Source organism: Macaca nemestrina, chromosome 18 (assembly GCF_043159975.1).
Source record: "Macaca nemestrina isolate mMacNem1 chromosome 18, mMacNem.hap1, whole genome shotgun sequence".
Classification (NCBI taxonomy): domain Eukaryota; kingdom Metazoa; phylum Chordata; class Mammalia; order Primates; family Cercopithecidae; genus Macaca; species Macaca nemestrina.
Genome location: NC_092142.1, coordinates 3,744,972 through 3,769,535, shown reverse-complemented (window position 1 = coordinate 3,769,535; position 24,564 = coordinate 3,744,972). Strand labels below are relative to the sequence as shown.

General features: G+C 45.1%; 2 protein-coding genes across 2 annotated transcripts in view; one reads left to right on the top strand and one right to left on the bottom strand.

The window, feature by feature from the left end:
- On the top strand, window positions 1-16,633 carry LOC105467865 (zinc finger and SCAN domain containing 32). The gene is made up of 6 exons (XM_024788512.2): window positions 1-366; window positions 3,750-3,915; window positions 7,186-7,280; window positions 7,563-7,686; window positions 11,420-11,902; window positions 12,653-16,633. The coding sequence occupies exons 1-6, from the start codon at window positions 1-3 to the stop codon at window positions 13,510-13,512; spliced, it is 2,094 nt and encodes a 697-aa protein (XP_024644280.2). The 3' UTR covers window positions 13,513-16,633.
- The window catches only part of LOC105467873 (zinc finger protein 75A), a 72,462-nt gene continuing 54,587 nt past the window's right edge, over window positions 6,690-24,564 (bottom strand). Inside the window, exon 6 of the mRNA XM_071084004.1 lies at window positions 6,690-6,727. The gene's annotated coding sequence lies outside the window, so the exon portion shown is untranslated. The remainder of the gene's footprint in view (window positions 6,728-24,564) is intronic.

Below are 24,564 nucleotides of genomic sequence, written 5' to 3'. Positions count from 1 at the left end.
ATGATGGCTGCAGCAAAGAGTCCCGAGGCACACCCATCCTCAAACAAGGATCCCACACGGGGCCAGAGATCAGCCCTCCAGGTTAACAGTCCTGACTCCGAAGCCTCCCGTCAGCGCTTCAGGCAGTTTTGCTACCAGGAAGTAACTGGCCCCCATGAAGCTTTTAGCAAACTCTGGGAACTCTGTTGTCAGTGGCTGAAGCCGAAGACGCACTCGAAAGAGGAAATCCTGGAGCTGCTGGTTTTGGAGCAGTTTCTGACTATCTTGCCAGAGGAGATCCAGACCTGGGTGAGGGAGCAGCATCCAGAAAATGGGGAGGAAGCTGTGGCTCTGGTTGAGGATGTACAGAGAGCTCCTGGACAACAGGTGAGAAAAGGAAGTCGGAACTTTGTGGTTTGGGTTATGAAGAAGTTGGGAAATCCAGTTACTGGAGGGGTGCTTGGTTGAGAAACACACAGTAGCCCTCTGCTGCCCACAGAAGGTCTTGGCTATCTCGGGTTGGTCCTATGCCCTTATAGTACGGGAAGAATTTCTCATCTGTGGATACAGCTGTTAGATATTCATATATTTAGTAATGTTTGAAGTCCTTAATTAAAGTGGTAAAAACACTCAGAAAAATTCTCCAAAACAAGGCCAGGGAAAGGACAACTATCCTTCACTCAGGGGATGGAGGAAAAGTAGAGATGCTGGTGAACGAAAATCTAGTTTCTTGCTAGGAGCTTCTTTGAGGGCAGAGTGCCATGTGTCGTACACTCAACAAAATTAAGTTAGAGCCAAGCCTTGCCCTGGTTCTTGCTGCCGAGATTAAGTGTTCAGTATGGGACACTGATGGATTTATAAAATATCTTCTTACGGTCAGGACTAGGTGTGAGATCTGATCAGTGTAACCAGCTTATATCTTCTGGGAGCAGGGAGGTGGGAAAGGCACAGGAAGAGAAAAGTAACACGCCAGCTTTGGTTGTGGAGGAGTTGGTAGGAGGAAGGCAACTGAAATCGGTTAAGTCTGGGAGAGGCCTAGAGTAATGGAGGGCACAGGTCAGAGGAACATTGGTCAGCCTGAGTGGGTCTGTGATCAGAGCAGGAAGCAGCTTGCTAGGTGCCAGAGTCTGCATAGCTGGAATGGGAAGGACCTAGGCAGCAGATATGCTTGTGTTTCCCAGTGAGGAGGTAGGGATATGCACGGCCTGTGGGAAGAGGAATGGGTGAAGGGGGATGTAGATGAAATTTGGTAGGATTGAGGAGTTAGTACTTTTGACTTAATTTAGAGACGGGAAGAGCAGCTTGGTGGTGATGCATCAGGGAAAAAGTTGAGGAAATTAGTCTGAAGTCTGTGGGACTGGGACTCTTACTCATAAGTAAGATTGAATGGAGAGGTGCAGTAGCACTTGTAAGAAGGTAGAGCTTGGAGAACTGAACTATTATAAATAGAGTGGGAATCCCAGCATGCCAATAGTCATCCTAGCCCAGGTCCCCTTCCATCACTCTGTTTGATGCTCTCTCCTCTTATCCTTAACCATCTCGGAATCACACTTAATTTTATTTTCTTTTACTTTATTTTATTTTTGATAGGGTCTTGGTCTGTCATTTAGGCTGGAGTGCAGTGGCATGAATGTGGCTCACTGCAGCCTCAACCTCCTGGGTTCAAGTGATCCTCTTGCATCAGCCCCCCAAGTAGCTGGGACTACAGGTGCACACCACCATGCCCAACTAATTTTTGTTTTTTATTACAGATGAGGTTTTGCCATGTTGCTCAGGCTGGTCTTGCTTGACCTTCTGAGCTCAGGCTCCTAAAGTGTTGGGAATACAGGTGTGAGCCACTGTGCCTGGCCCACACTCTTAATATAAAACAGTGCAGGAGTGTATAGGTTAAACACCTATTTGAAACCTATTGTATTAGTCCATTCTCACACTGCTATACGGACATATCTGAGACTGGATAATTTATAAAGAGAAGAGGTTTAACTGACTCACAGTTCTGCATGGCTAGGGAGGCCTCAGGAAACAATCATGGCAGAAGGGGAAGCAAACACATCCTTCTTCACATGGCAGCAGGAAAGAGAAGAATGAGAACTGAGTGAAGGGGAAAGTCCTTTATGAAACCATCAGATCTTGTGAGAACTTACTATCACTAGAGTAGCATGGGGGAAACTGCCCCCATGAATCAATTACCTCTCACTGGGTCCCTCTAATGACACATGGGGATTATGGGAACTACAATTGAAGATGAGATTTGGGTGGGGACACAGCAAAACCGTATCACCTATCATGAAAGTGAAGGAGAGAGCAAGAAGTGGAGGTGGGTAGTAGTAATAGAGGTTGACATAATTTCTTAGGACCCCACTTGCCTCTCAGTACCTCTCCTCATTCCCTTTAAGGGTGTCTGTTATAAGCATGGGACTTAAGGAATGAAGATGGCTCTGAAAGACAAAAGTTGATTTTAAGTGACTGTGATATTGGGGATTTTACAGTGAACAGGACAGGCATGGCCCCTGGCCTGCTGGAGCCCGCAGTCCATGGGGGAAACAGACAATCATAAATCAAAAGTAAACCATAAAGATCGTTTCAGATGAGTACTTGGAAGGAAATGAGCACAGTGATGTGATAACTGGAGTGTTGGGAGATAGGTGGTGAGGCAGGGCCTCTCTGAGGTGACACTGAAGGAGGAGAAGGAACCAGTTGTCCCAAGAGTTGGGGGAGAGTACTCCAGACAGAGGGCACAGCACATACCAAGAGCCTAAGGTGGTAAAGGACTGGGCAGGTTTGAGAGGAAGGGAGGGCTTGTGGCTGGAGCTCAGAGACTGGGGAAGAGTGCTGTGAGAGAAAGGGAGGAGGCAGGGCAGAATCATGCTGGGCCTTTTAGGCTACGAAGAAGAGTTTGGATTTTATTCTGTGTGCAGTGGGAAGCCACTGAAGAGTGTTGTTACTATGGAGGGATAGGAGTCTAGATTTTAAAAAGATCACACTGAATTCCACGTAGAGAGAATGGATTGGAGGGTTCAGCAGTAGAGAGGATACAGACAGCAGATAGTGTCCTGGACCCTGATGGAGCTGGGAGGTGGAGAGGACCAAAGGAGGTCTCTTTTGAAGACAGAACTGATATTGGATTGGGGCGGGGGGCAGAGGAAATGGCCTAGTGTGGAAGTCATGGGGGCATGCTAAAGTGAAAGCTGACATTCTCTCTTCTAACAAATATATACCAGTTTTTAACAGTTCTGGTGTGTCAGGCTCTATGCTAGGTGCTGTCATATAAATAATCTTAACCACTTCAAAGACTTTTTTTTTTTTTTTTTTTTTTTTTTGAGACAGAGTCTTGCTGTGTTGTCCACGCTGGACAGCAGTGGTGTGATCTTGGGTCACTGCAACCTCTGCCTCCTGGGTTCAAGTGATTCTCCTGCCTCAGCCTCCCAAGTAGCTGGGGTTACAGGCTCACACCACTACACCAGCTAATGTTTGTATTTTTAGTAGAGATGGGGTTTCACCATGTTGCCAGGCTGGTCTTGAACTCCTGACCTCACATAATCCACCTGCCTCGGCCTCCTAAAGTGCTGGGATTATAGGCGTGAACCACTGCACCCTCAAAGACCTAATTCTATTAATTTTTATTTTATTACAGCAGCAATACAGTGGCTCCTAGATGTTTCTCTTCTGCTTCCTTATGTTACACATTATTTTTTAATGCCACTCTTAGGAGTTGTAAAGTCCAGCTTAGGCAGGAATTTGTAGTGATGGATGATGGGGTCTGTCCTCAGGTCCCAGATTCTGAGAAGGACTTGAAAGTACTCATGGAGGAGATGGCCCCTTTGGGAACAACCAGAGAATCACTGAGATCCCAATGGAAACAGGAGATTCAGCCAGAGAAGCCGACTTTAAAGGGATCACAGAGCTCACACCAAAGACCAGGGGAACAGTCGGAAGGTAAGCAGAAGCCTCTGTCCTCACCTGAGGCAGGTGAGGAACAATCATTTACTGGAAACAAAGGTCTGAACTGGGTCCACTCAAGGGTTCCAGACTAAATGCCTTTGAAATATATCCAAAAACCGGCCAGGCGTGGTGGCTCATGTCTGTAAACCCAGCACCTTGGAAGACCAGACAGGCCGATCACCTGAGGTCAGGAGTTCGAGACCAGTCTTGCTAACACTGTGAAACCCAATTTCTACTAAAAATACAAAAAATTAGCTGGGCATGGTAATCCCAGCTACTTGGAAGGCTGAGGCAGGAGAATCGCTTGAACCCAGGAGATGGAGGTTGCACTGAGCCAAGATCACGCCATTGGTATTCCAGCCTGGGCTGCCTCAAAAAAAAAAAATAAAAGAGAAATATATCCATATCCAAAAGCAAGATTACAAATTTCAGTTGAAGGTAATAGCACTTAAAGTAGGAACAGAGATTCTTTATGTGTTAGCATAATTCTTTTTTATTACAATTCTGTTACTAAAGAATCAGGCGTCCTTAAAGGTGAACATGTTACCTTCACCTTCTGCACAGCAGTTCTTCATATACTTGAAGACATTAAATCCCCTTCCCCATCCAACTTAATCTTTTCCAGAATATATTTGTATTATTTTTGCCTTTCTTCCAGAGCTCTATTTTTTGTTTTTACTTGTCTTAATTTTTTTAGAAAACTTTTTTTGTTTTTTGAGACGGAGTCTTGCTCCATTGCCCAGGCTGGAGTGCAGTGCCACGATCTCGGCTTACTGCAAGCTCCGCCTCCCAGGTTCACCCCATTCTCCTGCCTCAGCCTCCCGAGTAGCTGGGACTACAGGCGCCCGCCACCATGCCCGGCTAATTTTTTGTATTTTTATTAGAGTCAGGGTTTCATTGTGTTAGCCAGGATGGTCTCGATCTCCTGACCTCGTGATCCACCTCCCTCAGCTTCCCAAAGTGCTGGGATTACAGGCATGAGCCACCACGCCCGGCCTTAGAAAACTTTAACTAAAAAAATTATCTTAGCTGGGTGCGATGGCTCATGCCTGTAACCTCAGCACTTTGGGAGGCTGGAGCAGGAGGCAGCTTAAGCCTAGGAGTTCAAGACCAGCCTGGGCAACATAACAAGATCCTGTCTCTACCAAAAAAAAATTGTTTTAATTGAGGGAATGTCACATAACATAAAATTAACCATTTCAAAGTGAACAATTCAGTTATGCTTAGTACATTCACAGTGTTATGCAGCCATCACCTCTATCGTCAAAACATTTTTATCATGCCGAAAAGGAAACCCTGTACCCATTAAACAGTTGCTCCCCATTCTGTCTCCATGGATTTACGTGTTCTGGACATTTCATATAAATCGAATCACATGTGTTATGTGACCTTTTGTGTCTGCCTTCTTGTCACTTTCCATGTTTTGAGCATGTCAGTACTTTGTTTCTTTTGATGGCTGAATAATATTCCATTGCGTGGATATACCAAGGGTCTGTATTTTTATAAGTCTTTTTCCATGAAGTAATTTGGCTATATACTTGCTGCCTTTTCTGTTTAATTGAAAGCTGCCATTACAGGTTGCTAGGTAAGTTTTTTTAAGAGACAGGGTCTTGCACTGTCGCCCAGGCTGGAGTGCAGTGGTGCCATCATAGTTCACTGTTGCCTCAAACTGCTGGGTTCAAGCAGTCCTCCTGCCTCAGCCTCCCAAAGTGCTGGAAAACAGACATGTGCCACCACACCCAGCCTGAAAAACACTGTGTCTTGATGATGTTTAAGTTGGCAAATTGTGTTGATAAAGTAGAAAATTGTCTCAGATTTTAATTTTTTTTTTTTTTTGAGATGGAGTTTCGTTCTTGTCGCCCAGGCTGGAGTATAATGGCATGATCTCAGCTCACTGCAACCTCTGCCTCCGGGGTTCAAGTGTTTCTCTTGCCTCAGCCTCCCGAGTAGCTGGGATTACCTACTCCTGCCACGATGCCCGGCTAATTTTTTGTATTTTTAGTAGAGAGAGGGTTTCGCTATGTTGGACAGGCTGGTCTCAAACTCCTGACCTCAGGTGATCCGCCCACCTCAGCCTCCCAAAGTGCTGGGATTGCTGGCGTGAGCCACCGTGCCCGGCTGATTCAAGTTTTTTTTAAGCAAAGTAATACTCTTGTTAACATCTTTATAAACTTTGCCACTTAGCATTTATTTCCTTTTAATCCTTGGGAACCCCTGTGTTCTCTGTGTGTGATTTCCAAGGCTTTGGGACAGCAGGGGCTGTGAGTAAAAAGCAGGACTCGCTGCCTTCCAGGCTAGGCTCCCTCTGCTTCCTAGGCCCATGGGCCACTCACAGATCTGGAATGTTGTTACCTCTCCAGGGGTCACATACCTCTGAGTTGCCATTGAAGTTTCATTAATAAGTAGTAAACATGATTCATTTTATTGGTACAATTTTTTTTTTTTTTTGACACGGAGTCTCACTCTGTTGCTCAGGCTGGAGCGCAGTGGCGCGATCTCGACTCACTGCAAGCTCCGCGTCCCGGGTTCATGCCATTCTCCTGTCTCAGCCTCCCGAGTAGCTGGGACCACAGGCGCCCACCACCACATCCGGCTAATTTTTTGTATTTTTAGTAGAGATGGGGTTTCACCATGTTAACAAGGATGGTCTCGATCTCCTGACCTCGTGATCTGCCTGCCTCGGCCTCCCAAAGTGCTGGGATTGTACAATTTTTAAAAAATTTTTCCTATATTTTTAAGCAATGTCACAGTCATATTTGTGTAATTCTTGAAGTTGGAGACTTGAGAAAAAATGTATTATCTTGGTCTGAAAAATATAAAAGGTTTCTGTTACTGTGGTATTTTAAAGAGTACTGTGGTTATCTTTGGGTGGCAGGGCTATGGAGATATTTTTGTTTTCCCACTATGATTCTCTTTTTTTCCCTGACATGTATCTTTTTCTTTAAAATGAAAAAAAAAAAAAAATTAAAGCTCTTATGCCAAGAGGAATCTCATGAAAGGAACTTCTCAACTCACAGAGGCCGTGTGCTCTGGCAGTGGTTCTCAAACTTGAGTTTGCCTCAGACTCATCCAGGGTGGGAGAGTCCCAGGCCCCACCTTCAGAATTTCTGATTTAGAAGATCTGAGGTGGGGCCCCAGGATTTGTATTTCTGATGGGTTGCCAGGGGCTGCTGATGCAGCTGGCCCAGGAGCCCACTTTGAGAGCTTCTGCTTTGTGCTGTTGTGTGGAAGCCGCCCTCTAATAGCGGCTGTTTTTTCCCCCAGCCTGGCTTGCTCCTCAGGCTCCCAGGAACCTGCCCCAAAACACAGGTCTCCACGACCAGGAGACAGGTGCTGTGGTCTGGACAGCTGGGTCCCAGGTGAGCTGTGGTTGATGCGTTCTGTCTCCTGATTACCCACTCTCACCCCAAAACCCTCATTTCCAGAGACATGAGAAGGATTCTGTGTGGTCCACGGGGCTTCTCGGGTTATTTTGATTCTGTCCACTCTGACATCATCACACGGCTCAGAACCTGTCCCTGGGGGCTGACCTCCCCTGCCTTTGCCTTGCCCCTGATCTGACAACTGTGATCCTGTCTCTGCCCCCACCCCAGGCTAGAGTGGTGCTATTTTACCGGTAGCCAGCTCCAGTGTTGTTACAGGGACCAGCCACGTGTGACAACAGAGCTGTATCCCTCTGTCAGCAAGAATGGATGTGCCCAGGCCCTGCACGAAAGGCCCTCTACAGGGGTGCCACGCAGAGGAAGAACAGACACATCTCGCTGGGTAAGGATCCATCTTCCCTCCAGGTCCAGGTGGATGTGTTCAGTTGTTCAGAGAAGCTGGAAGGACGTGAGAGGAAGGGAGACAGAGGGAGTGGGGAGACTGTTGGGTGGAGGGAAAGGAGGAAGTAAATGGGGAACCAGAGCAGGCAAGAGAGACACAGGCAGAAATCAAAAGAAAGGGGTAGCATGTGTGACAGGCAGTCAAGAACATGGGAGATGTAGGGTGAGGGGGTGGAGAAGCAAAAAGTGATAGTGAGACAGAGTCAGAACAAGCAGGCCGGAGCTGTAGCCAGACAGGTGGCCAACAAGAGCACAGATGTGCTCATGCTGAACGTGTGCTCATGCACACAGGTAGCAGTAGTCAATCCCGAGTTTCTCCAGTGGCACAGGAGATTAACAAATAAAACCACCCAACTAGGACAGTCTACTATGCCCGGGCCTTCCAGGCCCTTTCCCAGCATCTCAGGACACTTGGGGAAGGTTCTGCCAAACAGACCGCTCTCTTGCCTTTCTCAAATCAGTTCTGTCCCATCTGGGCCAAATGCCTCCTCCTCAGAGCAGCCTCCCTGACTATCCAGATTCAGAGACAGACACTGCAGCTCACTGGGCCTAGATGTCTCGTCTGCTGCTTCACATGCAGGGTTCTCCTGGCCAAGCCCAGGGTGGGAGGGACTACACAAGGCCGTGAACACAGGCCCTGTGACACTGCCCCTGCCTCACTTTACAATGTTGTCCTCCCCAGTGGTGTGTGGTTTTTCCCTGCTCTGCCCCTGCCATCCCTCCCCTCCTTTGCCAGGAACTCCCAGTTTCCTGGCTTCAGCATATGCCATTTCTTGCTGCTTCTTCAGGCTTCTCCTGCACCTTATCTTTGTCCAGTTGCAGGAGAGTATAGTGTCTTTTTGCGCTTTGTATTACTAAATATATATGGATAATACAGTAAAGTGAGATATAAATATTTTTGTATTTGTGATTTTTAACTTATTAGGTGAAATTCACGACATAAAATTAACCACTGTAAAGTGAACAATTCTTTGGCATCTAGCACATTCAGAGTGTTGTGTAATTACCACTACGTCCAGTTCCAGAACCTTTCCATCACTCCAAAGTATGATCCCACAACCATCCGGCAGTTTCTCCCCATCCTCCCCCTGCAAACCCCTGGCAGACACCAGTCTTCATTCTGTCTCTATGGATTGCACTATTCTGAATATTTCATGTAATGGTACCTGTAATTTTAATTTCTACAACATTAGGCTTATCAAATGAAGGCTTGTATTCCCCACACACTTTTGGTTTCTTGTCAACCATTCAGGATCCTTTAAAATTAGAGGTAAGAGTTGAGACAGAATGTGGGAGGACAAGTCATTCTTTCCACAAATATTAACTTAGTGCCTATAGTATCTCAGACCTACTTCTAGGTCGTTAGGTATACAACAGTGAACAAACAGATAAAGATTCCTGCCCTGTGGGAAGAGATAGACTATAGCATAATCAGTAAGCGGCAGAAGATGTTAGAGGGTGATAAGCACGATGGGAGAGAAACAGCAGAGCAGAGTGATGGGAGTGCCAGGACAGAGGTTGGTTTTCAGTTTTCAGTTTGGGTCCTCAGGGTCACTCTCACTGAGAAAATGACATTTGAAAAGACTTACCGAAGGAGGAGGGATGAGCCATGCAGCCATATCCCACATGGAGGAAGAGTGTAAGACAGACGCAATGACAGCTTGGAGCGAGGTGGGCATGCCAGTTTACTGGCACAGAGTGCACCCATGAGTAATGAGAAAACGAGCTCAGAAAGCCAGCTCAAATGAGTGCTGTCAGCTGAGACTGAGAGGGAGCAATTAGAAACTTTTATAACAATTTAACATTGCTGCACTTTTCAGTTGTATTTTTATTGTATTTTACAAAAGAAATAAGCACAAGACTCCCGTCCTTCATAGATAATTTGAGAAGTACTAATACAGGATCGTCAGGCCCTACATGAAGGACTTTTTTATTCTGAGTGAAATGGGGGAGTCTTGTGTGCTTCTGGGCAGAGGAGTAATAGTTTTAAAAGGACCACTTTGAGTATTTCACTTTATTTGGCACTTAACTCTATGTAAACATTTATTCATGTCTCTTTTTGCTAGAGAGACTTCTACAGGACTGTGACCTCCTTGAAGCCAGGGTTCATGTAATATTTATATTTCTTAGAAACTGGCATTGTAGGCACTGTTAGTTAAATTGAATAACAAAGGAGAGGACTCCCTCTGGCTGCTGGGTTGAAGGTTGACTGTAAAAGGTCCAGAGTGGAAGCAAGAAGACCAGATAGGCTATGGCAGTGATCCAGGCATGAGGTGACGGTGGCTCAGTGTGGAGCAGAGGGGGTGACAAGAAGAGGCTGGTGCCCTTCAGAATATCACAACCAGATGTTGGAGTGCACTTGCTGGGACAGCTCTAGTCAAATCAGTCCTCATCAACTGGCCCAGATGGGCAGCAGGAGTGTGTGGTGAGGGTTCTTGAGTAGCCAGTCATCCTGAACTGCTCTTCTCAGATGTTTACTGCTTATTCTTACCTTGGTGTGTTAACTGCTGTCATTTTCTTGTATCTACAAGGATGACAGGAGATATAAACAGATAGAGATGGGTCAGATGAGGAGGTATTCCTGTATCAGGGAGGGAACAGGCAGCTATATCCTTACAACCAGCTCCTCTGTCCCCTGAATCTTTGCTTTACTCAAGCGTCACCTGTTCGCTGTGTCCTCTTATGTGGCCACCCTCAGGAAGTCCCACAACTGTCAAGGCAGGCAAGACACTACCCTTATTGCCAGCCATCTCTCCAGGAGAAATGAGTAGGATTGAGGATAATTAAAGACAAATTTAGCGGCCAGGCGCGGTGGCTCAAGCCTGTAATCCCAGCACTTTGGGAGGCCGAGACGGGCGGATCACGAGGTCAGTAGATCGAGACCATCCTGGCTAACCCGGTGAAACCCCGTCTCTACTAAAAAATACAAAAAACTAGCCGGGCAAGGTGGCGGGTGCCTGTAGTCCCAGCTACTCCGGAGGCTGAGGCAGGAGAATGGCGTGAACCCGGGAGGCGGAGCTTGCAGTGAGCTGAAATCCGGCCACTGCACTCCAGCCTGGGTGACAGAGCGAGACTCCGTCTCAAAAAAAAAAAAAAAAAAAAGACAAATTTAAAAGGCAGCTTGAGTAAATAACCCTACAAGTCCTTCTCAGTGGAGGGAATGTCTTTTGTATTATACTAAAAGTTTTCATGTTTTAGACAAATGGCCACAGTGAGATTTCTTCCTAGAAATAACAACAGCCAGTTGTGGCACAGTTTGAGAAACCAGGATGTAACTTTTTTTTTTTTTTTGAGATGGAGTCTTGCTCTGTCATCAGGCTGGAGTGCAGTGGCACAATCGCAGCTCATTGTAACCTCTGCTTCCTGGGTTCAGGTGATTCTTCTTCCTCAGCCTCCTGAGTAGCTGGGACTACAGGCACATGGCACCACACCCAGCTAATTTTTTTTGTATTTTTAGTAGAGACGGGGTTTCACCATGTTGGCCAGGATGGTCTCGATCTCTTGACCTTGTGATCCGCCCACCTTGGCCTCCCAAAGTGCAGGGATTACAGGTGTGAGCCACCACATCCAGCCTAGGATGTAACTTTTTAAGCTGCTAAAACCTCACACTGCAGTATGTACAGTCCTCCATGATCTAACTGACAGATCTGATTGAGCTATTCTTTGTCTCCCAGCAACAGGTGTGCCCTGGGGCTATGAAGAGACCAAGACGCTCCTGGCTATTCTTAGTAGTTCTCAATTTTATGGAAAACTCCAAACCTGTCAGCAGAACAGCCAGATCTACAGGGCCATGGCGGAACAACTCTGGGATCGGGGTTTTCTGCGGACCCCAGAACAGTGTCGCACCAAGTTCAAAAGCCTACAGTTGAGTTACCGCAAAGTGAGGAGAGGCTGTGTGCCTGAGCCTTGTATCTTTTACGAGGAAATGGATGCTCTTTCAAGCTCCTGGGCCTCTGCACCTCCTATGGCAAGTGATGCTGTTCCTGGCCAAGAAGGAAGTGATATTGAGGCGGGAGAGCTGAATCACCAGAACGGGGAGCCCACGGAGGTAGAAGATGGCACTGTGGATGGTGCAGACAGGGATGAAAAGGACTTCAGGAATCCTGGCCAGGAAGTCAGGAAAGTTGACCTGCCAGTGCTGTTCCCAAACAGACTTGGTAAGACTCCCTTGGCTCTGATAGTCAAAGGATGGCAAAGTCCACTTTAGAGGCCATTAGTCTAGCAATTGAGTGGGAGCTGTCACTGATCCTGGTATTATCATCATCTTGATGTGTCACCCTATCCAAGCCAGGAGTTTTGGTTTTCATGGAGTTTAAAGATTATTCCTCTTGCATTTTAGAGCCCTGATTTTGCATTTGCCAACCTCTTTCACTAAGTTCATCTTTTCCCATGGAGTTTCACTACTTTGCATTGTCAGACTGCTGGTTAGGCCTCCAGACCAGGTCTATCTTCTCTCTCCTCCTCTAGCATGGCCTTGCCTTTCACAGCCTGAGCCTATGCTGGCTGGGTACTTAGCACTTTGCTTTCTTCCTGTTTGAGCTGGCCAAGACCAGGGTTGCCTTTTGTTGTTCTGCTGCCAGAAGTTAGAACATTCAAGAATTGAGGGTACACCTATAAACAGACTGGCAGATGACATAGAGCTTGATGTCTTGCCTCAGTCTGTCATTATGTCAGAACATCCGAAAAAAGATAAGAGAAAAGTTGGAGTTTAGGGCATAATTTTTCTGTAATAATTTGGAGCTCAAAAATATTACAATTAGAAAATAAAAAGCTGTTAATTAGCAGGAGACTTAATCACATGAAGAATTTCAATTAGATATTTCTTCTACATAGTATAGTTATAACTTTGCATTCCATTGTTTTCCTTCTCTGTAGTCCATTGTATTTCTGTGGGGGTTTTTTTCCAGATTTTGAGATCAAGAATGAGATTAAAAAAGAAAATCTAAAATGGGATGACTCAGAGGAAGGAGAAATACACAAAGCTTTACAGAGAAAGTCCAGAGGAGTTTTTTGGCACTCTGAGCTACAAAAAGGCTTGGAGAGTGAGCCAACATCAAGAAGGCAATGTAGAAATTCTCCAGGGGAGAGTGAGGAGAAAACCCCATCCCAGGAGAAGATGAGTCACCAGAGTTTTTGTGCCAGGGACAAAGCCTGTACACATATCCTCTGTGGGAAAAACTGCTCTCAGAGTGTGCATTCTCCCCACAAGCCAGCACTCGAACTGGAAAAAGTATCTCAATGTCCAGAATGTGGGAAAACCTTTAGCCGAAGTTCTTATCTTGTTCGGCATCAGAGAATCCACACAGGCGAGAAGCCTCACAAGTGCAGTGAGTGCGGGAAAGGCTTTAGTGAGCGCTCCAACCTCACTGCCCACCTACGAACTCACACAGGGGAGAGGCCCTACCAGTGTGGGCAGTGTGGGAAAAGCTTCAACCAGAGCTCCAGCCTCATTGTCCACCAGAGGACCCATACTGGGGAGAAGCCTTACCAGTGCATTGTCTGTGGAAAGAGATTCAACAACAGTTCCCAGTTCAGTGCTCACCGGCGCATCCACACTGGTGAGAGCCCATACAAGTGTGCAGAATGTGGGAAAAGCTTCAACAATAGCTCCCACTTCAGTGCCCACCGAAAAACCCACACTGGTGAAAAGCCTTACAAGTGTTCTCACTGTGAGAGAGGCTTCAGTAAGAACTCTGCCCTCACCCGTCATCAGACAGTACACTCGAAAGTAGTACTCTCATCACAGGAAGGAAGAGATGTGTTATGAGTGTGTAGGAAAACTGTCAGATTAGTTCCTCAGGTCAGCATGTATGCGTTCCTTAGGGCTTTCTTCTGTTATGGAGAGATCTAGCCAGTCCGTGACTTGGCAACAGACCTACTGACTACTGGATCTTAAGACCCATGTCCAGGACCAGGAATCAGCATAAGGATGCTGACCTCTCCTGGGTGTGCCTGTGACTCCAGAGTGCTATCTTACTGTAACTTAAAGTTTGATGGAGAGAAAGCTGTAGGGTCCATAAATTCTGCCAGGAAACCAGGGTCTTCCTGTTCCTAGAACTGAGAATGGGCACCCAGTGATCTGAGAACACGTTCTGGGCTAACGCAGTCCTCACACAGGGCTGAGAAAGAAAGTGTCCCCTTTCCTGGGAAGCACATGTAGAAATTAAGAGCCTGAATCTCTTCTAAACCAATAATTGACCTCTAGGCACCTGCCATACTAGTACTAACTTCAGGGAAGAAGACACTACTCTTTGTAACCCAGCCACCACCAAAAAGGGAACAAAAAGGAGGAGGATTAAGCCATTGGATAATACTGAATTTGTTTCCCTAAGTGACTCAGCCTTAGAGCAAGCGTAACATCCAGGTTAATTTTTTATAAGACTTATCCTTTTATTATCGCCCTCATCATAGTTCCTGATTGTCTCTTAAAGTGGTTTATAGACATTACTATTTCTGATAATAATTTACAAACTAAACAAATTTATAAACATTACTAATTTCTGATGAAAATAAAGTTGTTTCTCCCTCCATTTCCTTGGCCTTTGGTTGTAATTTTCTCCATTAGAAACTATACTCATGCAGAAGCCTGCAGGGTCCTGAAAATGACATATATGTAAGTGTAGAGTCTGCTTCAGGGAAGTAGGACATGCAGAGCCTTCTAGGGGTAGGAAATAGGGAAAAGAGGAAATGAATTGGGTTGGAAAGGGTTTGTGCCATCATGAGAGTGAAGATCACAGAAGCAAGGGAAAAACAAGGTTCATCAGGAGATTCTGACTCCTGAAGAGTTTGGTAGATGAGAATGGTAGATGAAAGGAAGGATGGGAACGAGATGCACTAGGAACCAAAGTTAAAATTCATCTATGATGAGTCACAGATACTTAAACTTTTATGAAATCGCCATGGATAAAAAGTGGTAGAAGACAGGTACATTTGTCTACGGTTGTTGGCTGGTGCACACAAGGTAGCAGGACGTTGTCTAAGGTATGGTGAAAAGCATCATGGTCTCTTGAGCTTTTTGAAAAGTTAAGCATTTGCCCCAAGAATACTTGCCAGCAGTGCTTGCAGCTGCAGTGTTTACCCTGAGATAACTTTGCCACAAAATATCTTGCTTTTATTATTTTATTTATTTATTTTTTTGAGACACGGTCTCTCTCTTCACCCAGGCTGGAGTGCAGTGGTGCAATCTCAGGTCACTGCGACCTCTGCATCCCAGGTTCAAGCAATTCTCATGCCTCAGCCTCCCAAATAGCTATGACTACAGGCCTGCACCACCATGACCAACTAACGGGGTTTGCCATGTTGACCAGGCTGGTCTTGAACTGGCCTCAAGTGATCCTCCTGCCTCAGCCTCTCAAAGTGCTGGGATTAGAGGTGTGAGCCACTACTCCTGGTCATCTTGCTTTTAGTATTTTCACACTGCTCTAGTATATCAAATTTGGAAGCAAAGGACATCATTCTATTTACAGCATTTAGTAGTGGTATTTCCTTTTACAAAATACAGTAATTCTCGATCACTGAAAATGTCAAATCCTAGAAAATGTAGCATTCTTACATATGATGTTAACATAATTCTCTAACAGTTGTAGGCCAAAGATCTATTTGATGAATCTGATTTTTCTGAAAGACAATGCTGATGATTCAGGCTATTCTAATGTTAGTTCTGTTTAGAAATAACTCCAATAATAGTTTTTATACTTTGTTTTCACATTGAAAATCAATCCCATACAAGTGTGCACAGTGTGGGAAAAGCTTCAACAATAGCTCCCACTTCAGTGCCCACTGAAAAACCCACACTGGTGAACAGTCTTTCAGGTGTTCTCACTCTGAGAGAGGCTTCACTCACCCATCATCAGGCGGGGCAGGTGCAGCTGAGCAGAACAGAATTAGAAGAGCAGTCAGACATTCATGTGGCCAAGAAGCACATGAAAAAATGCTCATCACTAATCAAAAGAGAATTGCAAATCAAAACCCCAATGAGATACTATCTCACAGCAGTCAGAATGGCTATTACTAAAATGTCAAAAAATAACAGATGCTGGTGAGTTGCAGAGAAAAGGGAATGTTTATACACTGATGGTGGGAATGTAAATTAGTTCAGCCACTGTGGAAAGCAGTTGGGAGATTTCTCAAAGAACTCAGAGCTACCATTCAACCCAGCAATCCCATTACTGGGCATATAGCCAAAGGAATGATCATCCTACCAAAAAGACACAGGCACGCATATGCTCGTTGCAGCACTATTCACAATAGCAAAGTCATGGAATCAATCTAGATGCCCACAATGGTGATGCAGATAGAGAAAATGTGGTACATATACACCATGGGATACTACACAGCCATAAAAAAGAATTAAATCATGTCCTTTGCAGCAACATGGATGGAGCTGGAGGCCATTATTTTAAGCGAATTAACCCTGGAAGAGAAACCCAAATACCATGTGTTCTCGCTTGTAACCGGGAGCTTACAAGTACACATGGATACAAAGAGGGGAACAACAGACACTGGGGCCTACTAGAGGGTAGAGAATGGGAGGACGATGAGGACTGGAAAACTACCTATTGGATACTATGCTCATTACCTGGGTGACAAAATAATCTGTATACCAAACTTCCTCGACATGGAATTTACCTGTGTAACAAACCTGCACATTTACCCCCGAACCTAAAATAAAAGCTGGAAAGAGGAAAAAATAAAAGAGTGGTCAAGGCCTTAGCACCACAGGGACATAGAACACATCAGGGTCCTGTTGGCTTAGGGCAGTGCAGGAAGGTCTGTGGCCCCTTCCACCCCAGATCCACAGCTCTGTCACACCGTGCTGCATAGTACCCAACCCCACTTTAGTCCCCCTTCTCGTTTTTTGTTTTTTTTTTTTTTGAGACGGAGTCTCATTCTGTTGCCCAGGCTAGAGTACAATGGCGTGATCTCGGCTCACTGCAACCTCCGCCTCCCGGGTTCAAGCCATTCTCCTGCCTCAGCCTCCTGAGTAGCTGGGATTACAGGCGCGTGCCACCACACCCAACTGATTTTTGTATTTTCAGTAGAAACGCGGTTTCACCATGTTGGCCAGGCTGGTCTCAAACTCCTGACCTCGTGATCCGCCCGCTTGGGCCTCCCAAAGTGCTGGGATTACAGGAGTGAGTCACCGTGCCTGGCCTTCGGTCGTCTCTTGGGCAGAAAGCCAGTTGTATTGATCTGTTTGGGGGAGAGGTGTGACTCAGACACTGAGGACTTATCTAAAGCACCCACACCTTGCTAGGCAATGCAATCCCTCCATCACAGAGCAGGCCTTTCAGGCACCAGGATATTCTCATTCAGAGCAGGACCAGGTGAACATAACCTGCAGAGGAGAAAGGATGCATTTTACAGGACACAAACCTCCCATCCTTAATATTGTCCCTCTTTGGAACAGCTTTTAGACCCTAGGAAATAACTTTGCTCCAAAGAGTAAAAAATATTACCACCATAGTTGGCCCAAAAGCAGCCACCAATGAGGAAAGCATTTAAGGCCAGGCACGGTGGCTCACGCCTGTAATCCCAGCACTTTGGGAGGCCGAGGTGGGTAGATCACCTGAGGTCGGGAGATTGAGACCAGCCTGACCAACATGGAGAAACTCCGTCTCTACTAAAAATACAAAATTAGCTGGCTGTGGTGGTACATGCCTGTGATCCCAGCTACTCGAGAGGCTGAGGCAGGAGAATCACTTGAACCCAGGAGGCAGAGGTTGCAGTGAGCCAAGATTGCGCCATTGCACTCCAGCCTGGGCAACAAAAGCGAAACTCCATCTCAAAAAAAAGAAAGAAGAGGCCGGGCGCGGTGGCTCACGCCTGTAATCCCAGCACTTTGGGAGGCCGAGGCGGGTGGATCACGAGGTCAGGAGTTCAAGACCAGCCTGGCCAAGATGGTGAAACCCCATCTCTACTAAAAATACAAAAAATTAGCCGGGCGTGGTGGTGGGTGCCTGTAATCCCAGCTACTTGGGAGGCTGAGGCAGAGAATTTCTTGAACCCAGGAGGCAGAGGTTGCAGTGAGCCGAGACCGTGCCACTGCACTCCAGGCTGGGCGACAGAGTGAGACTCTGTCTCAAAAAAAAAAAAAAAAAAAGAAGAAGAAGAAAAAAAGACCTGTAATCCCAGCACTTTGGGAGGCCGAGACGGGCGGATCATGAGGTCAGGAGATCGAGACCAACCTGGCTAACATGGCGAAACCCCGTCTCTACTAAAAAATACAAAAAAACTAGCCGGGAGTGGTGGCGGGCGCCTGTAGTCCCAGCTACTCGGGAGGCTGAGGCAGGAGAATGGCGTAAACCCGGGAGGTGGAGCTTGCAGTGAGCTGAGATCCAGCCACTGCACTCCAGCCTGGGCGACAGAGTGAGACTCCGTCTCAAAAAAAAAAAAGAAAAGAAAAAAAGAAAGCTTTAAAGCTCAACATCAATTATTTTAAATCCTAATCACTCTACTGAACTCCTAACATTACATTACACTAATCTATTACTTAATAGAAGCAATAATGTTAATATAAGTAACATGAAGATATTCTCCATTATATAAGCTTACATCAAACCAGAATAATCCACTGATAGGTAACAGCCTAATATTAACAAATAATAAATACCCCATTTATACTATTAATCCAACACAGGTATGCTCTAAGGAAAGATTACAAAAAGTATAAGGAACTCGGGAAATCTTACCCCACCTGTTTACCAAAAACATCACCTCTAGCATTACCAGTATTAGAGGCACTGCCTGCCCAGTGACATATGTTCAACAGCTGCGGTATCCTGACAGTGCAAAGGTGGCATAATCACTTGTTCCCTAAATAGGGTCTTGTATGAATGGCCACACGAGGGTTCAGCTGTCTCTTACTTTCAATCAGTGAAACTGATCTACCCGTGAAGAGACAGTATAAACAAATAAGATGAGAAGACCCTATGGAGATTTCATTCATTAATGCAAACAGAAACTCAAAAAAAGGCTACAGGCCCTAGCCTACTATCTCTGCATTAAAAATTTTGGTTGGGGTGCCGGGCGCAGCGGCTCATGCCTGTAATCCCAGCACTTTGGGAGGCTGAGGCGGGCAGATCACGAGGTCAGGAGATGGAGACCACTCTGGCCAACATGCTGAAACCCTATCTCTACTAAAAATACAAAAATTAGCTAGCTGGGTATAGTGGTATGCACCTGAATCCCAGCTACTCAGGAGGCTAAGGCAGGAGAATGGCTTGAACCCGGGAGGCAGAGATAGCAGTGAGCCAAGATCGTGCCACTGTACTCCAGACTGGCGACAGAGCCACACTCTGTCTTAAAAAATAAATAAATAAATAAACAATAAAAAATAAAAGAAATTTAAAATGTGGTTGCGGTGACCTCGGAGCATAATTCAACCTCCAAACAACCTAAACTAACACCGCACTAGTCTAAGCGAGTTAGCACACACTGACCCAATAATTTGATCAACGGAATAAGTTACCCTAGGGATAACAATGCAATCCTATTCTAGAGTCCATATCAACAATAGGGTTTACAGCTTCGATGCTGGATCAGGACATCCTAATGGTGTAGCCGCTGTTAAGGCTTCGTTTGTTCAGTGATTAAAGTCCTATGTGATCTCAGTTCAGATCAGAGTAATCCAGGTCGGTTTCTATCTATTTAACATTTCTCCTTAGTACAAAAGGACAAGAGAAACAGGGCCCACTCCACAAAGCACCCTTGCCCACATAAATGATGCTGTCTCAATCTAAAAAATCATCACACACCCTACCCAAGAACAGCGTTTAAGATGGCAGAACCCAGCAATTGCATAAAACTTAAAACTTTAAAATCAGAGGTTCAACTCCTTTTCTTAATGATATGCCTATAATCAATCTTCTCCTACTTATTATTACCACTTTAATCGCTACAGCATTCCTTATACCCATTGAATGAAAAATCTTAGGCTACATACAATTACCTAACACTGTAGGTCCTAACACTGTAGGTCCCTACAGACTGCTTCAACCATTCGCCGATGCAATAAAACTTCTTTTCATCAAAGAACCTGTACGTCTCTCAATGTCTACTATTACCCTTTATGCTACTGCTCCAACCCTAGCCGTTCTGATCGCTCTCTTCTTGTGAACTCCCCTCCGCATACCAGATGCTCTAATTTTAATATAGGCCTCCTATTTATACTAGCCACATCAAGCTTAGCCGTCTATCCTATGATCAGGATGAGCATCTAATTCAAATTATGCACTAATCGTCACATTACAATCTGTAGCCCAGACAATTTCATATGAAGTCACTCTAGTCATTGTCCTTTTATCAGTTCTACTAATAAGTGGCTCATTTAACTTACATGCACTTATCATCACAATGCAAGAATTCCTCTCACTGCTTCTACCATCATAACCCCTAGCCATAATATGATTTATCTCCACACTAGCAGAAACTAACCGAGCCCCTTTTGAACTAACAGAAGGAGAATCAGAGTCAGTCTCAGGCTTAAACATCGAATATGCCGCAGGTTTATTTTTGCCCACTTCTTATAGCAGAATATATGAATATTATCATAATAAATAACTACTACCATTTTTCGAGGAGCACTACACACTGTATAGTCACCAGAACTCTATACCACAAATTTCATTACCAAGACCATTCTTTAACCACCGTTTTTATGAACTCGAACAGCATACCTCCGATTCCGCTATGACCAACTTATATATCTTCTATGAAAAAATGTCCTACCGTTTACACCAGCACTCTGCATATGATGTATCTCAATGCCTATTCTAATTTCCAGCATCCCACCCCAAATATAGGAAATATGTCTGACAAAAGAATTACTTTGATAGAGTAAACAATAAAGGTTTAAATCCTCTGATTTCTAGAACTAAGGAATTGAAGCTACCCCTGAGAATCCAAAATTCTCTGTGCTACCCATTACACCAAGTCCTAAAGTAAGGTTGGCTAAATAAGCTATCAGGCCCATACCCCAAAAATGTTAGTTATACCCTTCCTGTACTAATTAACCCATTAGCTCAACTTATTATTTCCCTTACTATTTTCACAGGAACTCTTATCACAATGCTAGGCTCACACTGATTTCTCATCTGAACATTATAGCTCTTATCCCAATCTTAATTAAAAAGATAAATCCAGCCAGGCACGGTGGCTCATGCCTGTAATCCCAGCACTTTGGGAGGCCAAGGTGCGTGGATGACGAGGTCAAGAGATCAAGACCATCCTAGTCAACATGGTGAAACCCCGTCTCTATTAAAAATACAAAAATTAGTTGGGTGTGCTGGCGCATGACCGTAGTCCCAGCTACTCAGGAGGCTGAGGCAGGAGAATCGCTTGAACCTGGGAGGCAGAGGTTGCAGTGAGCCAAAATTGAGCCACTGCACTCCAGCCTGAGGACAGAGCAAGACTCCGTCTCAAAAAAAAAAAAAAAAATTTACAGTCTAATGCTTACTCAGCCATTTTACCCTTTTCCCACTTATGTTCATTAATCGTTGATTGTTTTCAACTAACCACAAAGACATCAGAACACTATATTTACTATTCGGCGCATGAGCAGGAATAGTGGGCACCGCCTTAAGCCTTCTAATTCGAGCAGAGTTAGGCCAACCAGGAACTCTGCCAGGAGAAGATCAGATTTACAATGTTACTGTTTCCACCCATGCATTAGTCATAATTTTCTTTATGGTCATACAAGTCATATTTGGGGGTTTCGGCAACTGGCTAGTCCCTCTGATTGGTGCACCTGATATGGCACTCCCCCAGATAAATAATATGAGCTTCGGACTTCTCCCCCGATCTTTTCTACTCCTACTTGCATCTTCAGTAGTAGAAGCCGGCACTGGAACCGGCTGGACAGTTTTTTAGCAGGAAACCTAGCAGGAGCCTCTATGGATCTAACCATCTTCTCACTCCACTTGGCAGGTGTTTCTTCTATTTTAGCGGCCATTAACTTTATGACAGTTATTAACATAAAACCCCCAGCCTTGTCCCAATATCAAACACCCCTTTTCATGTGATCAGTCCTCATTATGGCAGTCCTTCTCCTCCTTTCTCTCCCAGTCCTAGCCGCCAGCATTACCATACTATTAACTGATCGTAACCTCAATACTACTTTTTTTGACCCTGCTGGCAGGGGCGACCCTATCTTGTATCAACATTTATTCTGATTCTTTGGTCATCCTGAAGTCTATATCCTTATCCTTCCAGGCTTCGGGATAATCTGTCATATCGTAACATATTACTCTGGAAAAAAGGAACCATTTGGGTATATGGGCATAGCATGAGCCATAGTATCAATTGGCTTCTTAGGATTTATCGTATGGCCTCACCATATATTTACATTCCTATGTAGGAATGGACGTAGACACACGAGCATACTTCACCTCCGTTACTATAACTATTGCTATCCCTACTGGAGTCAAGGTCTTTAGATGATTAGCTACACTGCACGGTAGTAATATCAAATGATCTCCCACAATATTCTGAGCCCCTAGGATTCATTTTCCTATTAACAGTAAGAGGTTTAACTGGCATTATACTAGCTAATTCATCATTAGACATTATTTTACAAGATATATATTATGTTGTAGCCCATTCCTACTATGTTCTATCAATAGGAGCAGTATTTGCCATCATAGGAGGCGTTGTCCACTGATTCCCCCTATTTTCAGGTTATATACCTAATCAGACCTACACTAAAATCCACTTCATCATTATATTTATAGGCGTTAATTTAACCTTTTTCCCACAGCACTTCCTCAGCCTATCAGTGTGCCTCAACATTACTCCAATTAACCCAATGTGTACACCACATTAAATGTTTTCTAATCAGTAGGCTCATCGATATCATTAACAGCAGTCATACTAATAATTTTCATAATCTGAGAAGCCTTTGCTTCAAAACGAAAAGTTCTAACAACTGACTTTACGGCTGTCCACCACCTTACCACACATTCAAAGAGCCAATCAACGTGACAACCTAGACGAAAAAGGAATCGAACCTCCAGAAAATGATTTCAAGTCAATCCCATAACCTTTATGACTTTCTCGATATTAGTAAAATCATCACACAACTTTGTCAAAGTTAAGATATAGGATAAACCCTGTATGTCTTAATGGCTCACCCAGTTCAGTTAGGCCTTCAAGAAAAACTGCTCACTTTCCATGACGACACTCTTATAATTATTGTCCTAATTCAGTTGGTGCAACTCTGAAGAATCACCTCCTGCTAGTTCTGATAAAAACTCTACTCTGGAAACAGAAAGAGGTCAGTGTGAGTTCGTTTCTACTTCACTTTCTTAACTCTAGCAAAGAAGGTATAGATTTCTCATCCCATTCAAGTCAGCTGTACATATGGGACACAAGGTTAACTAGTGGAAATAACGCAGACTTTATCCTTCAGGTGAATCTGGTTTGAGTCCAAGCTTAACTCCCTACTAAGTGATTTGGGGCAAATTATTCAACTCCTATGATCCACTTTTCATCATCTGAGGATAACACCCACCTTGCAGGGCTGGGCGCGGTGGCTCACACCTGTTATCCCAGCACTTTGGGAGGCCGAGGCGGCGGCGGGGGGGGCGCGAGGGGAGGATCACTTGAGGTCAGGAGTTCGAGACCAGCCTCCAGCCTGGCCAACATGGTGAAACTCCCGTCTCCACTAAAAATACAAAAAAGATTAGCAGGGCGTGGTGGCGGGTGCCTGTAATCACAGGGAGAATGAGGCAGGAGAATCGCTTGAACCCGGGAAGCCGAGGTTGCAGTGAGCCGAGATTGCGCCACTGCAGTTCAGCCTGGGGGACAGAGCAAAACTCCCTCTCAAAAAAATAAATAATAAATAAATAATATCCATCTTGCAGGATACAGGAAAAGAGTAGAGATATCAGTAAAGTATCCAGGCCAGTGCTTGGCACTTAGAAGGAAGTAAATAAATGGTATGTGGTGGTAGGAAGAGAAACTCCATCTTGCAGGAACTTCATAGCATATATTACTACTTGACATATAAGTTTTAATGTCTGTCAAGTCCCCCGCCCAAGAATGTAAGGTTTTTCAGCTCAATGCGGAATCCTAGCATCTTGAATAGTGTTTAGTGCTAAATAGGTATCTGGCAAATGAATGAATAGGTGAAAAAATAAAAGGAAGACTGGGCTCATCACACCTGATTAACCAACTGCGCATCAAATACTTAAGCATTATAAAGAACACAAAATGAGGCCAGGCGCGGTGGCCTACGCCTGTAATCTCAGCACTTTGGGAGGCCGAGGCGGGCCGATCACGAGGTAAGAAGATCGAGACCATTCTGGCTAGGACGGTGAAACACCGCCTCTACTAAAAATACAAAAATTAGCCGGGCATGGTGGCGGGCGCCTGTAGTCCCACTTAGTCTGGGGGCTGAGGCGGGAGAATGGCGTGAACCCGGGAGGCGGAGCTTGCCGTGAGCCGAGATTGCGCGCCACTGCACTCCAGCCTGGGCGACAGAGCGAGACACTCTCAAAAAAAAAAAGAGAGACAAAACTCAATATGGTCTCCGGCTGAGATGTCTCCAACATCTGCTCTCTCCATTTCCGCTGTCATACTAGGGTAGGGTTTCAGAACCTCAGCACACTCACATTTTGAGCCAGATCGTTTTTTTGAGTTCTTGGGGGTGGGGAGTGGGATAGGAACCCTGTGAACCTTGTAGAATGTTTAGCTGCATCCCTGGTCTCCACCCACTAGATGTCAGTAGCACCACTCGGTAGTGACAACAAAATTGTCTTCACACAGTATCAATTGTGCCCTGGGAGGGGGGCGCTGGTTGAGAACCCCTGGTCTAGGGACA